This window comes from Musca vetustissima, unplaced genomic scaffold (assembly GCF_032173495.1).
Source record: "Musca vetustissima isolate MV318-11 ecotype Yass unplaced genomic scaffold, APGP_CSIRO_Mvet_v1 utg14449, whole genome shotgun sequence".
NCBI lineage: Eukaryota > Metazoa > Arthropoda > Insecta > Diptera > Muscidae > Musca > Musca vetustissima.
This window is the reverse complement of record NW_026883145.1, coordinates 117,096-132,702: the sequence shown is the minus strand read 5'-3', so window position 1 is coordinate 132,702 and position 15,607 is coordinate 117,096. Positions and strand designations below refer to the sequence as shown.

Sequence of the window (15,607 nt, the reverse complement as noted above, 5' to 3'; positions counted from 1 at the left end):
TTTGTGGTACGACATTGTTAAAACTGTAGTTAAGCCTTCACTAAAAAAATGTTAATTCCCTTCGAAAAATAAAAAATACTAGTTCTGTTGATATTTTACAATTTCATGAATAAATATTTTTCAGAAGATTATTCCTTAATAACAAAATGCCGCCAAAAATCACTAATATCGCAAACATTCCATTATCGGAAATCAATTAAGCTAATATAAATATTTATGTTTCTAATTATCTACGCTTTACATTTCGATATAATTTATATACACTTAACGAATAATAAATTCACCGCCACATCTTTACCAAAAAATATACACCAATTTCTCGAAGGATAAAGCCGTTAACATATACAAGTTGAACTGCAGCTCATCTTCTATCTAACTGACAACAACAACAAACAAACTGAATTGTTAATAGATTATCCGCGCTTGTTTTTGGAAACAAAAATATATCCCCTAACAAATATGGAAATCATTCGATAACGACAATGCAACACTTGGCTTAAATTAACAAACCATGGCCATTTCGAATATAAACCGTAAGAATTTCAAATTAAAATCGCATCTCAATTTGGCAAAAGCTTTTGCCTAGACCAATTTATTGAAATGTCCAAGAAAGAGTCATTTAAGGAAAATCTAAAACAACAACAACAACAGAAAAGGAATGAAAAATAAAACGACACACCAACCAACACAAGCCATAATGCTGTCTATTATCGTATAAATGCCAATAGCTTCGAGATTAGAGAGAACACGCCAAAGTCAAGCCAAACCAGTCATGCTAGAAGTATTTAACCAATAAAGATCTCAAATTGGACAACAACAACAAAAACAACAATAGCAGCAGTAAAAGCAATGAAAATGCCAACAACAAAACAACTAAAGAGGGTAATCGCTTTCAATTGTATGTGGAAACAAAACGCCACAGAGAAAACAATCAGCCATTTATGCGTCCATAGAACACTCCGCCGTGAAGCCGCTGCCCCTTTCTTAGTTTTTTCGGTCATCACTAGCTGGATGTACGCTGCAAGTAATTCTCAAAGCTGTTAACAAAAAATGTTCAATCACAGATAACAACATGAGCAAAAAAACAAAAATAAAACTTAATAAAAACCAACAGAAAGAATAAAACATAGAAGATGAACCAACAGACCAATACCAACAACGTTCAACCAGATGAGTGAAAAGAGAGGAAATTCCACTGAAAACCCAACCCATTCTATGGAGCTGCCTTAAATGATTCGAACTTCAGCTGAGCTAACCAAAATCGCCGAGAGAAACAATGAAAACCGGCTGAAACAATGATGAGTTCCATATTTCGATGTTGGGGAAATAATTGTGGGGAAAATATTAAATAAAAATGTTTTCAAATTATAAAATTTCGTATACATTTTAATATTTTGTCCACAATCGTTGCTATTTTTATACATTGAATGTGATTTGCCATACTCTGCACCATTCTTTTTTTAAGATTTCACACGGGATTGTATTACATTCCTCCTGTGCTTTTTGCCAGAGTTCATCCAGAGTCAAAAGCGCTCAGAAATGTTCAATAGAATAAATATATGGGGTTTGTGCTGGTCATTTGAGCAATTGAAATTTTTGGTTAGACAACAAATTTCTAACAATTTTCGAGGTGTGCTTAGAATCTCTATATTGTTGATATTGGATATGCACTCCACATTTTCTAGGAAATTGGTTTAAAGAACATTGACATAATTATGCTTGTTCATTATACCTTTTATCTTATTCAGCATTATACCTTCTATCATAAAGTCTCCAAGTGAAAGTAATTTCGCTTTCCAGTCATAGATATGATATGCATTGTCCTTCATTATCTGTGGGTGATGTACCTACAAACGTTTAATAGAACAGTAACGAGAACGATTATAGCGAACTAGTAGAGACCAATCAAATTAGTTCATTATTGAAGAAGTTCGTTATATACATGGTAAGGCAAAGCAAGGCTTAGAAGAAAAAATATATATACAGTAAGAAGCTGGTATGTTTTGTGTCCTTTTTGGCAATTCTTAAGCTGTTTCTCTTTTTCTTTGACATTTTTTATTTTTTTTGAAAAGACCGACATTTTTTGTAGCAAGTTCTTTATAACCAAATTTAAAATATATGAAAACTAAATGTTGGGACCCAATTTATAGTTCGTTATAAAAAATAGTTCGCTATAAGAGTATTTGTATGAAAAATATGTATTAAAACTTCGGGACCAGGAAAAGAGTTCGCTGTAAACAAAGTTCGTTATATCTGGTGTACATTATAAGCGTACTCGACTATATATATCTAACAAGTTATGGAAATCCATAGAGTGGCCGTTTCGTTTTCACGATTTAGATACCCTATTGTTGTTCCAAACTAGTAGAAAAAAGCCTGCTAGATAGTAAAGCAATTAAATGGGTACTGAGATTTCAGTAGTACCTTAAATTCTTTATATAGCATATAGCCTCCACAATACCCTTGACAAAACGTATTAAACTTGTTTCTGGATGTTTCAAAATTATCCTTAATTGTTTGTATATTCGAAGCCATAAGTATTTGGAAATGGTCAAAAAAAATATCATAGGCCTGTTCTCTAAAATGTCCTTACCGGCAGGAATATGTTCGGCATCTTTGAGGTTTGCTTTCATCATAGCAATTTGTTTGCAGTCTCCAATTCTGATTGATACAATTTCTTGTGGTTGTTTGGCTTTTATGGGTATGCAAATGCAAATTAAATACACCAATATTTTCAAATATTTTTTCATAATTAAATTACCCAAAAGTTCCACGTAAATAATTACTTCAGCTTTCTTCAAAACACCACAAAGAACTGTGTGGTTTTGGGTGTTGTTGTTCTTCTTCTTGAATCCTACAAACACTTTGTTGTAAAAGAGTGCATACCTAGTCGAACAACAAATTTTGTTGTCCTAGTATCTCTAGTTCCCATTAAATTTTCAATATGTCAAGCATCTGGAAATTTCATATAATGCTAATGTAGTATCCGATTCGATATCGTAGTATTTTACAAAACCCAAATCAACACAGGATATGAATCTTACCGGTCCACAAAGTGTTAAAATTTTGAAATTTTTTAAATTTCATATGAAGCTTATAGAGTATCTGATTTAGGAACAAAATCTGTATAATCTAAACCTAGCATACCTTAATATTTATAATAACCTTAGATTTAGTACAACTAACGGATATGGGTCCATCATCTCTTGTACCTCCCTCACAAAAGTTAGAATTAGTATCTACTGCTACGGTTGGCATTTTTTATCACTATTTTAACACAACTTTTATAAAAATTAGTTCAATTTATCGTAAAAAAATGAAATCGGAAGACGAAAAGCATTAAAGTGCCGACAACTGTCATATATCTACGTTTTTTGAATTGAGCCCAGAGTAAGTTAATAATCCTAGTTCATACCAGGATCAGGCATGTATTCTTTCTACTTCCGTGCGAATATTTTTTCAATTTTCCAGTAAGCGCAAAAAACACAACAATATACTCATATGTTACAAGCCGTCGAAATAATTTATGAATATTGTCGAAATTTTAAAATTTGGAAGTAGACCGATAATAGTTATGGATTTATCCTCTTGATAGCCCCGCCCTATTTTACATTATGGTAAACAGCGTTACACGGTACGAATATTTGTGCTTAAGGTTATATTCTGTTTTGTTGCCGGAAAATTAATTTTGGATCAAAATTGTCTATGTTGTTTTAGATCAGACGGTTCAGAATTTCCGTTATCATAATCCTAAGAGTATGGTCATCAATAGTATTTTTCAAATAATTAACAATCCATAAACTTAATCATAATAACACCCCTCGTCTTGAGTTCAACATATCCATGGAACTATTAATCTGCAACATTTACCCAATTCACATACAAAGCGTTAAATGCTTCTCAACGTGAAAGAGGAAATCAAAAATAAAATATATGAAAAATACAAAAAATAACAACAGAAAATTGTTTAGTAAATCTGCGAACAATAACAATTCAACGCCCACTCATAAGCAGAATACTCGTATAAAGGTATGTATCTGTGTGTTAACGAACAAAACCCCAAAAGCAAAACGTTTTCCATTTAAAATGTCGTCACAAAAGCCAAACATACACACCAACATAGTCTAGTAATGTTCCAAAAAAGCACATACATCGCTTTCAGTCATGGATTTTCATTTAAAAGTTCCCCAGTTTCTGTGAAACAAAGCGCAAGCGCTGAACCAATTGCATTAAAGCAACGCCTACTATGAATGTTACGAAAAAGTGATGCCAAGTTTGTTTTTGAGACCATAAACAACTCAGCTAGTTATGTGATGTCTAACAATGAGCGAAAGAGAGAGGGAACATCAGTCTCTTCACACAAAGGCGGAGTTTTGTGCTTAATTGGGCATAGCAAGTGCCATTATTATTAGCGTAGGTTAGGTATCTCTTTGTTGTAGCAACAACAAACAAACCCAACAACGACACACAACCATCGATGCATGTTCACTCATTTTATTTGAAGAGGAAGGAAGCAGTTAAACAGGTCTAACAAGCCATTGTGTTTGTTTGCTTGTTGGTTTATTGATGGTGCACGTTGGTGGTGGTGGTTGTGCCCAGTGTACTCCTTTGCAACAGACAACAACAACAATAGCACCACTAGACCATACAACGATTTTAAACAGACCATTCATTGTTGCTGTTCATTAGCTTTAGGAGGCTAACAAGACCGGAGCGACATTTCAAGTGGCTCTTCGTGTGCGGTGTGCGTTTGAGCGTCTGTATGTGTGTACATTTCTGTGCTCTGGTTGATGTTTTGCAACGGGGAAGTTTACCATTCAGTTAGCGTTAACACCTCAATTTGTCGAGTTCGTTAAAGCGCTTTTCATTCAAAACAAAATAAAGCGAATTATTGAAAACAACAACAAGGAGAACAAAAGATGAAATAAGAAATTGACAAAATAAAAAAGAAAACAAATAAATAAACGGATTAATAATACAAAACAAATAAACGTGAGCGGATAAAAATAAATGAATTGATGCAAAAACACGTTTCAAAAAATAGACAAGTAAAGAAATAAAATAAAAAAGATAACAAATAAAAATTAATTAAATATCATAAATACCAAAAGAAAGAGTTTTAAATATAATAGCAATTTGTTAAATTGTGATCTAATAAATTTTGAAAAAAAACACAAAACTTAAAGATTTCAAAATTAAACGTATACCATTGTAGTTGACTGTGTGTGTGTGTGTTCAGTGTGTAATTTAATATTATCATATTGGCTCCCTCTTATTGCTCCAACATGTCTTCACACGAAGAAGATGATCGCGATGATATCGATGAGCAAGAGATTCATGTGGATGTTGATTCGGATTCCCGCTTATCCTGCGGCACTGGTTCAGATGTTGATATGGATGGTGCCAGTTGTTATGATGAATCGGAAGCACCTCTAAGGTAGGTTTAAATGTTGGAAACCATCAATGTAATAAAAATGGAAATAATATCAATTAAAACATATCTGTTCCAGTACACAGAAACTGGTAGAAATTTTAAAATTTGTGAAGGAATCATCGCAACCTATTTCTATAAATAGAAGATTGTTGCAGGTTGTGTAACAGGACAATACTAACTGTTGTGATATAAAAGTTCTATCAAAAATATTATGTTATCAAAAATTGAAACCAGGCCAAGAACACCTTCACCTGTTCATCGTTGGTTAATCATTTCAATGTGGATGAATGTAATGCAACTTCACTGATTTTGCCTCAATTTCGGATTATATGTTATGCAGTATTTACTTCGTCCTTTCAATTTTGTTCTAGCATTGACATGTATTCTTCTTTTGTCCAGGTGTCGTTTCATGAATCATTCTATTTGACATTTATAGCCTTCATATCTTGATTGTTTCGACAAAGTACAAGTTTTCGGGTTTATAAATTAATGCCGACGGTTAATGAACCTCACTGAAACATTTCGATCTTGAATTTAATTTTGAAATGACGATATACAAAAGACTGAAAAAAATCTGCCCTTAATTTAAAACGACTATCGCTATTGCCACCAATTTGACCGGTCCTTTGACCATCGTATGTAAAAACCTTTTTTTTATCAAATTTCTTAAGTTCGGATTCGGAATTTATACTATATTTTAATTTATTATTTGGTAATTTTTGACAACTTCCTTTGACTTTTTGTGAACGTTTTGGTCAAATTTCCCAAATCGGCACACAAATTCGAATGAAATTATCATTCCTTGGAATATCTTGGAATCACGACGACCCAGTTGTGCTCCTATGTATAGTTACTTGTGACGAGAAAGAGTTTATTCCAATGTAAGCTATCATATGACCGAAGAGAGTTTAGTCTACAATATCAATTTTACTCAGTTCTGAGTTCTTGTCTAAGGGTCGTAGGGTGCATAAATGGACTCTAAAGTAATCCTCGTAAATTTGTAATATTTTCAGCAAACTTATGATTTACAATACCGACGGTTAAATACCCAACCAAATTTCTGCACTTCAAATCAAATCGTCTAATAAATGAAAACAACATTCAAATCTTGCTGGAAAATAAAATGTGCAATTTTTCAAAACAATTACAAAAAGTTATAGTTTTCTAATACTATTTTCAAAATCAATATGAGAAACATTTTTTTATTTGTTGTCATCAGGATAACCCAATCTAAAAATAATTCAGTTGTCTCAGTTATCACAATTAATTAATTAAAATTAAATTAAAAAAAAACTTCTCAAATTCTTCAAAATAAACAGGATTTGTTGTTATAATGTTTGTTCTAAAAACTTTTATTCTAATATTTTTAAATCAATAGATAGAAACAACATTTTCTTTTTTTGGTCATCAGGTTAGCACACTAACATTTTTATTCATTTGTTTCCAAAGTATAAATATAATTTAATATTTGAAAGTATAAGTACGACTTCAATTAAATTGGAAATTAAAATACAAATTTTTATTATTATTTCGATATTTTATTTTGTTTCTAGCACCATCAAAATGGTCAACATTTTTAGAATATTTTTCTTTAGTTTTGGTCATCAGGCTAACACATGTTTATTCATTTATTTCCAAAAATGATACTTGAAAATATAAATTGTGAATAAAAATACATTTATATATTATTTAGATCTTTCATTTGGGTTTTTAGCATTATCAAAATGTTTAAAATCTTGAGATTATTTTTATAAAATGATTTTCTTTATTTTTGATTTTCTTTATCATCAGGTTAGCACACCTACAGTTTTGCTCAATTGGAAATTAAAATATAAACGTTTAATATTATTTCGGTCTTTTTAAAAATTCCTATTTCATTTTCAACATTCCTATAGAAATTTAATTTGGTTATCCGTCGGCATACTTTAAACATATTAAAAATCGCTATTAGGAAATATTTTTCTAATGCTTTTAATTTTTTTGTAAAATGATCTAAAAAACTCGTTTACATACCATTTACAAATAATTTTTACAATTTCATTATTCGGCCAACAAATCTATACTCAAACGCAATGTTTTGATACAATTCTCTTTCGCCACCAGTCTTCGTGATATGGATTTGATCTTGAACTAAATTTCTTTTTCTTTTTGTGGCCTAATCAAATGTAAGACATTTGTAATAAATTGACAGACAGACAAACGACAACTACAACAATATTACATATGTATGCACACATCTATCGTGCGTTAAAAGCCACAAACACCGTTATTGACTGTTGTTTCAATATTCATAAAACAATAAATCAAAAAAAGCTTTTAATGTTAAACGTGACCAATATCGAGACGAAAATCAAAAACGAAACCAAATAAACACTCAAATGGACAAATATTGGACAAACATTGATTTCCAGTCAACGATGAACGATTTTGAATATATTCCTTAAAGTTGCGTGTCAGGCAACGATCGATTCGATTCCACTCGGAGAACAAACAGCAGCAGCAGCAACAACAACGACAGCCAATTGGTGGCTGCACCATTTGAGCGATATCAAAATGAACACTCGTACAAATCATGGAAAAAAATAAATTCACTTGAAAGACAACAAAAACAAATGCCGTTGTTACCGATGGTGTTTGTTGTTGTTGTTTTCGTTATGTTTTCATTTAAAAAATTAATGAGTTCTACAAGAACTGTCACAGATAACACCAGCGACGACAACAAATCCCATACAATTTCATTACGATTGTATGAATGTGTTTGTCTGTCTGTCTGTCGGCCCGTCAGACGTGGTGTTCTTCCAAATGTCCATTTCATCGTCTCGGCGGTGTATCTCTTCTCATAGCGTTATACTCTTCACGCTAACAAACAAGCGTGTCTCTGACATGAACATGTTAAGAAAAAAAAAACAAATTATTAATTAAGTTTAATACATTTATGTAAAAGCATCAACAACAAAAGCATTGGAGATACATATCTAAATATATGTATTTGTATTTTGCATTATGAATGAAAAACAGATAAACGACACATGCAGCGTATTTGATTTTTTTGAAATAAAAATGTGCCACTGATATTTGTATTGGGTTGAATTGGAGTGATGAGATTTGGACTTTGGGATTGTCAGTTTATACACTATAAAGTATGGAATTCAAAGACGATTCTCATTCTAAGAATGATTACAAAAGCTGGCTCCTTCCTTCGGAGGATATTGAAATAGAAAACTATGATGTCAGGTTCGGGAACTAAATAATGATACCTTCGGATTTTCGTAATTTTTAATATTTTAAAATTCGAAATTTAGCTATATCGGTTCTTATTAAAGCATAACCCCTCATAAGAGGACAACACCATCTGGTGCCGCTTTAGATATAGCCTCATATAACGGTGCCATCTAAATTGGAATATTTTTTTAGAATTGTATACACATGTTTCACCCAGGAGCTATTATAAGTCGCGAATTGATATTTTTTCGATTAAAATTTTATCTGATTTTCTTGTATTTGTAGAGAGACTGTACTAACTCTCCTAATCTCATTTGATTAATATTTTAACAGGGGTTATCGGACGAGACCATATTTTAGAATTAATTTTATTTATTTTTATTATTCTCAAATAGTTTTGTTTTATATTTTTTAGGAGCTATCATACGCACTTTTTAAATTTTAAGAAAAGTTCATATCTATATAGTTTGCTTTCATAGTTACCAGTTACTTTTATAAAATTCAATTTAATAAAAAACGATATTTATAGATAATATTCTATTAAGTAAGGTAAGATGCAAGAATTCAAAAATGTAGCGATAAGAGTTTAACATATATTTCTCAATCAATATAATTTCTTTCCCCAAATGTTTCAATTTAGTTTCTTTAGTCACTCACTTCACACAATCTGCAAATAAAGCATATTCACAGATGACATAAACCCACGCAACTCACGACAATACTGATAAGAGTTGCAAATTAAAAACAAGAATAAAACTAATAAATATACAACGACAGTAACAAATAAATACTAACCATGTTAGATGTTTGATCGCAGTGCTAGTCCCCCACCATTCCGCAACCAACTAATATATATATATATATATTTTTGCAAACAAAAGTCATTCACTGCAACATTGAAACCTTAAAAGGTAACACCAACATTCGACACGATTTTTCAACACTAGTAGCTGGACAGCACAACAACAACAACAGCAGCGAAAAAAGCGCCACAATAAGAAAAGATTTATGTCGCACATTCAATTGAGACATTTGCGTGACCATTGATGGATTAAAATCTGTAGAATTGTGTGTTTATGTTTGTTCGTTTGTTCGCTGGTTCGATTCGATTCGCTTTTTGAACTAATCAAACAACAGCTAACAAACAAAATGAATTCAATTAAATATGTATGTTTGAATGAAGGTTGTTGGATGATTAGTTAATGAGTAATACTACATACAATATCACATGTTGTATGAAGTGTGTGCTTTGTTAGTTTTCATTGATGAACTATAAAAGTGAAATTAATTTAAATTTTTGTTTTATTTTAACGTAGATACAACACATAAATTAAAATCACTTTTAAACGGTAATAAAATCGTAGACAAATTTGATGTTTGTTACTATTTTATGTAGCGGCATATTAATGAATGAACAGACAGATAAGCCTCGATGGATGTGTTAATTTGAATTAAAATACAATTATGATCACATATTTAAAAGAGACCTCATGTATACCCCTTTAAATGTATTTCGGTTTTTTAATATTCAAAATCGTATTATTCGTGGCTTATCTGTATGCATACATCACACCTATCATGTGAATTTAAAATTGTAATAAACTTGATACAGATCTTCCACATTGATATGCACAGCGATGACAACGACGATTTAGCCCCTTTTGACATCTTGTTAATATCTCGGCAATGGATAATAATTTTCAAATATAATTATTGACATCAATTTTTCCTATGTTAAAAGAGATTTTTATCTTTCGACTATGGCTGGCCACAGTTGGCCAAATGTCTTAAGGCTGCTTGTGTGTTTCTTGAAACTCGAGTGTTGTTATCAAAAGATTTCCAAGCAGGTCAACAAATAACTTTGTGATTTTTATGACCTGACACTTTCATTCATGGTGTTAGCTGCCTATGAAATATTGTGGTTAAAACATTCAAGAAATGGAACTAGCATTGTTTTGAGGAATATGTAATTTTTGAATTTATTGATAATTTTGAATTTTGTATAACATATTTAAATTGAACATCAATTTACCATAATAAACACCATTTCTAGTGACATTTTCAGTTCACAATCATATCTTTTGGTTTTTATTGTCAATCGATTATTTATGGCGAAATAACTATTTGTCTTTTTTTAATTTAATTATTTCGATGATGATTTTAATTAGCCATTGGAAATGATATAATCATGTTAGGTATATATTAAAAAGAATGTCAATGGACATTAATTAAATCAAATCAATTTAAATTACCTTATGTGTTGTTCAACAACTTGAACTTGAGTTTGAGTGTGACAACAATAATAATAAAAACTTTGTCAACAATTTAAAATAAAATTAAAAATTATGATTTGATGTGTCAACCAATAATCATTAATAACACCACGCAACATTGTTTTCAAATTGCAAAAATGTTTTTGAAATTAATAACACATATCATTTGAATGAATAAAGTGAATAAACAAGGCTTTGTCGGCATAACAATTAATATTTTTTATTTATTGACGTCCTCTTAACCAGTAGAATAGCGTAGGTAAATATTAAAATTTCGAATATTAAATTCAAAAAAATTGCTTATCGGGATAGTAAAGAATTATTTTTCATGTTAAAAAATATAAACTCTGTTGTTTATCTGTTGTCATCAGATTAGAACATAAATTTTTTGTCCAATGTATATTGAGATATGATATGAGAAAATGAATATACAATAGAATAGTAGAATAGCGTATGAAAAAAATAATGAAATGCAAACAAATATACAAGGTTTTGTCGGCATAATAAAGAACATTTTATTATTAATTGAAGTCATCTCAGTCTGTAGAATAGAATAGTTACAATTTAATTTGTTTGTACATTAAAAAAAATCCGTGATTGGAGTCCCATGCCTAACCGGATCAATTAATTTTGATATTTAAAAAAAAACATAATTTTTATATTTGGTCATCAGGTTAGCACATACATTTTGTTATCTAATATCTATTGCAAAATTCAAATAAACATGACATTGTTGACATTCACATAGAACAAATAAAATTTTATTATGTATAAAACACTCCACTCAATAGAATTGCACAAATAAATAAATATTCCAAGTATTTTCACAGTGCTTGAATAATTAGAAAAAACGTGATAAAACGAATGTTTGTATCTGGTCACTAGATTAGCATAGGCATTTTTGATTTACAATTTTTTTGCAATATGCATAAACAAACAATGTAAACGGTTAATTAAAAACACCAATTTTTATAACAAATAGATGTTTGTATTTGGTCAGCAGGTTAGCATAGGTATTTTGTTAAAATGTATTTGTGGCAATGCGCGTAAACATACAATTTATTTGTATATTATTGGAAATACTTCTTTTTATAAAAATAAAATTGTTTGTATTTGTTCATCAGGTTAGCATAGATTGTTTTTGTTTTTTGAAAAAAAGTATGCGTAAACATATAATTTAATAGATTTATTAGAAAAAGTTATTTTTTAATTAAAAAATTAATTTGGTCATCAGGTTAGCATAGGCATTTTGTTAAAAAATATTTATGCGTTAACGCATATTATTATTGATTTATTAAAAATATTTCGTTTTATATAAAAAAAAAAACATTTTTTTGTACTTGGTCATCAAGTTAGCATAGTCATTTTGTTATTAAAATTTTATTACAATATATTTAAACAAATGTTCAAAGTGAACGACTTATTAAAAATATCTCCTCTTATACTAATAATAAATAATTTTGTCTAATCTATTTCCAGTGAAACACAATCGGAACAAACACGATCCTCATCAAGTGAAAATCTACCCTTTAGCATATCACGCCTGCTCTCGAAACCCTTTGAACACAATAACAACAACAACAATAGCAATAATCACAATAATAATAACAATAGCAACAACAATAACGATAGTAATAAATCGAGCAGTAGTGAACAGGATCTACAAAATGAACAAGATTTAGCTGCCTATAAATTAGCCACCAGCTTAGCTTCCAGTACATATGGTGGAGCTACTGCACTTTACACATATCCTCATCTCTATCATTCATCGGCAGCGGCGGCAGCAGCAGCTGGTCATGTTTTGCGAGTACCACCACAAAGAACACCATTGACATGGGCCCTACCGCCACTACATCATGCGGCGCTGGCACATCAAGCGGTCAAGGACAGACTGGCAGGTGAGTGGAAATGCCGCATTTAAGTTTTTTTCTGCATTATTTTTTTTTTATTTCCAAAAGACGTCGGTCGTTTATGCTTAAAAAGATCATAATTTAACGAGGTACTAATGTGTTTTAATAGAGCGGCAGACAAGCGAAGAACATTTTTCACAATGGGTGGGAGATTGTTGTTGTTTATCGTTGTCGTTTTTGGTGTACTTGCTAAATGTCTTGTCTTGAAAAATTAGCAAAAACCAATAACTCTTTGTTATGTTGCTAATAAAATGAAACAGAGGTCCGTAACATATAAAAATTAAGTAGCCTTAAATGGCCATAACAAGGATGAAGGAACATGGTCTTATTAAATTTAATTATTGTTTTTTGGGTAGTTACTTTTTTCGTAAGATTAGTAAAATTTTTTTGGTAGTGGAGAATAAATTAAGTGGGGAGAAATGAACAGAATCAACATTGACTTTCAGAAAATGTAAAAAGGCGAAGTCATAATATTTATTTATACCTTAGGCTATGTAAACATGCCGTATATGCAACACATTTGTTATACTGAAATCTGTCTATAAGTTCAAACTTTAATCAATCCTACTTATAATATAGGTGACTCATGGTGTACAGAAATAATTGTAAAAACATTATGTATTTATTCCAATTGTCGCCATCGCCATCGAATTTGCAAATTCAATTTCCATATCACAGATAAACAATTGTCAATAACTGAAGTTTGCCTAACCATTTGACATCTTTATCTAATGCACACCTGGATGAATAGAGTTGACTTAATTACTCAGGAACATTCGGCAGCATACGAGTACAATGGAATAAAATGTGTATTTGCAATTTTGTAAAACATACAATAATATATATGATGTGTGCCAGGATCGAATTTCTGCTAAGAATATATTAATTAAAATTGTAAATAACGTGGTACAGTCCCCAAATTAAACAAGGACTGGCTGTAAAAAAAAAATTTCAGATGATTCAGTGGTCGATGTTCGTCAGGACTATACAAATATATGACTAGTAATGAGTCGCTCTGTTTTGTATCATAATAAAATAATTAAATGCATCACTTTTATCAAGGAGATTGGTTGACAAAGTATGAGGAATATTTTATTTCTTTAATACCCAGGTCTCCTTAAGACCTAGATTAAGACAATCATGCCTATTGAACCCTTACCTATCCCTCTTTCGAAGGGGGAATATATGAAGATGTCACGTCAAACTCTGATCAAAACTTAAAAACACACCTTTTTACCACACCCTCTACTTTCTGAAAGCATTTTTTAGAATTGTGGAAAAAAATCGACGAGCCGAACATTTTATATTTTTTATGAATTGCGCATTATAGTATCCGGAACCCTTATTTATATTGCCTGTGAAAATGATTTTAATGATTTTGACTGCCCAGAAACTTCAGGAGCTTGGTTTGGAGGGAGGATTGTGAAAATCGACTACTAGAGCATTTTGCAAATAGTGAGCAGGAGGTATAATGAAGTTACCTTTAAAATTGCAACAAATCATACAACAAAACGGTGCATATTTGGCCAAAATCGGACATTCCAAAGCATGTTAAAAAAAAGTCCGATAGTTCATATAAAAATATTTTTTCCCACTCTAATATAAATATATATATTTATATATTGATTGTCAAACAAAAGCAATTGCAACCTCACAGTGAAAAATATCCAAGATAAAAGTTTTTTAGCAAACGGATTTTTTGGAATGGTTAGTACTTATTTATTCATCCTGCGCCATAGATTACTTGGTCCTTCCGACCAAACAAGTTAAATTTGCTTTCATCGGCAGATTTCCAAAATGTTATATTTTTCGTATTCCTGAACGAACTCCAATCTGATTATCCAGTGCAACTCTAAAATGAAGACCATGCTTACGCAAAATTCTTTGAATTGTTTCTGGGTTACATTTATTGTCCAGATATTTCTCTGCGATTTCAGAAAGTTTAGGTGTACTTTGCTTTGGATAATCGGTCACTATATGACTATTTTTTCTCGCTAGTTTTCGGCTTGTTGCAAATTCGATGTGCCTCAATATAATTTTTATGACACCAAATCGACTGATATTGAGTATTTCTGATATTTTATGCCAGGATGTTTATAATGGCTGTGACTCACTATATATACACGTTGTAAATAGTTGAAATGTAAAATCGGTAATGCCTTACATATTCTGCTGATACTGTGAACGAAAAATAGAAAAATAAAACAATATTCAGAATTAAATTTTTGTCATATATATACCGTAGTGTTCTATTCTAGATTGTTGTAATCTTCATTTGATATACAAAAAAATATTAAAAAACGACGATATTTAACAAGATAACCTCTAACTTTTCATACCAAACATATGACAATGTGATATAGTAATTTCCGCAACAACAAAAAAATACCTATGTCAGGAACGTAACGCAGTTTAAAATTTTCAACTTTCTTTGGCTCATTTAATTACGCTAATGAGACAGAGACATTAAAGAAAAAAAACCAACCAGCGAAGTATGCCATTGCCATTTTCGATCGCATCTGTGCTCTTTGTGCCACCACTAAAAATAAGATAAATTAGATGAACGCAATTGCCTTGTGCCAGCATTAGCTTAGCCAAGTAGTAAGCCTGCAAAACAGCCAATAAGCGTCTGTACTTAATGTGTAGAAGAAGAAGAAAATGAAAAAATCACGTGCAACGTGTGCCACAAACAACATTAACCATAACTTCATTGAAGTTGTTTTTTTTTCTGTGAAGGATGAAATCGACATACGCACATACTCCTCTAT

At 31.0% G+C, this 15,607-nt stretch overlaps 1 protein-coding gene across 1 annotated transcript in view; it reads left to right on the top strand.

Annotated features, from left to right (window-relative positions):
- Positions 1 to 5,244: 5,244 nt before the first annotated feature.
- The window catches only part of LOC133329909 (T-cell leukemia homeobox protein 3), a 28,624-nt gene continuing 18,261 nt past the window's right edge, over positions 5,245 to 15,607 (top strand). The window contains exons 1-2 of the mRNA XM_061538367.1: positions 5,245 to 5,437; positions 12,409 to 12,827. Coding sequence (XP_061394351.1) covers positions 5,286 to 5,437; positions 12,409 to 12,827 — 571 coding nt within the window. The 5' untranslated portion in view covers positions 5,245 to 5,285. The remainder of the gene's footprint in view (positions 5,438 to 12,408; positions 12,828 to 15,607) is intronic.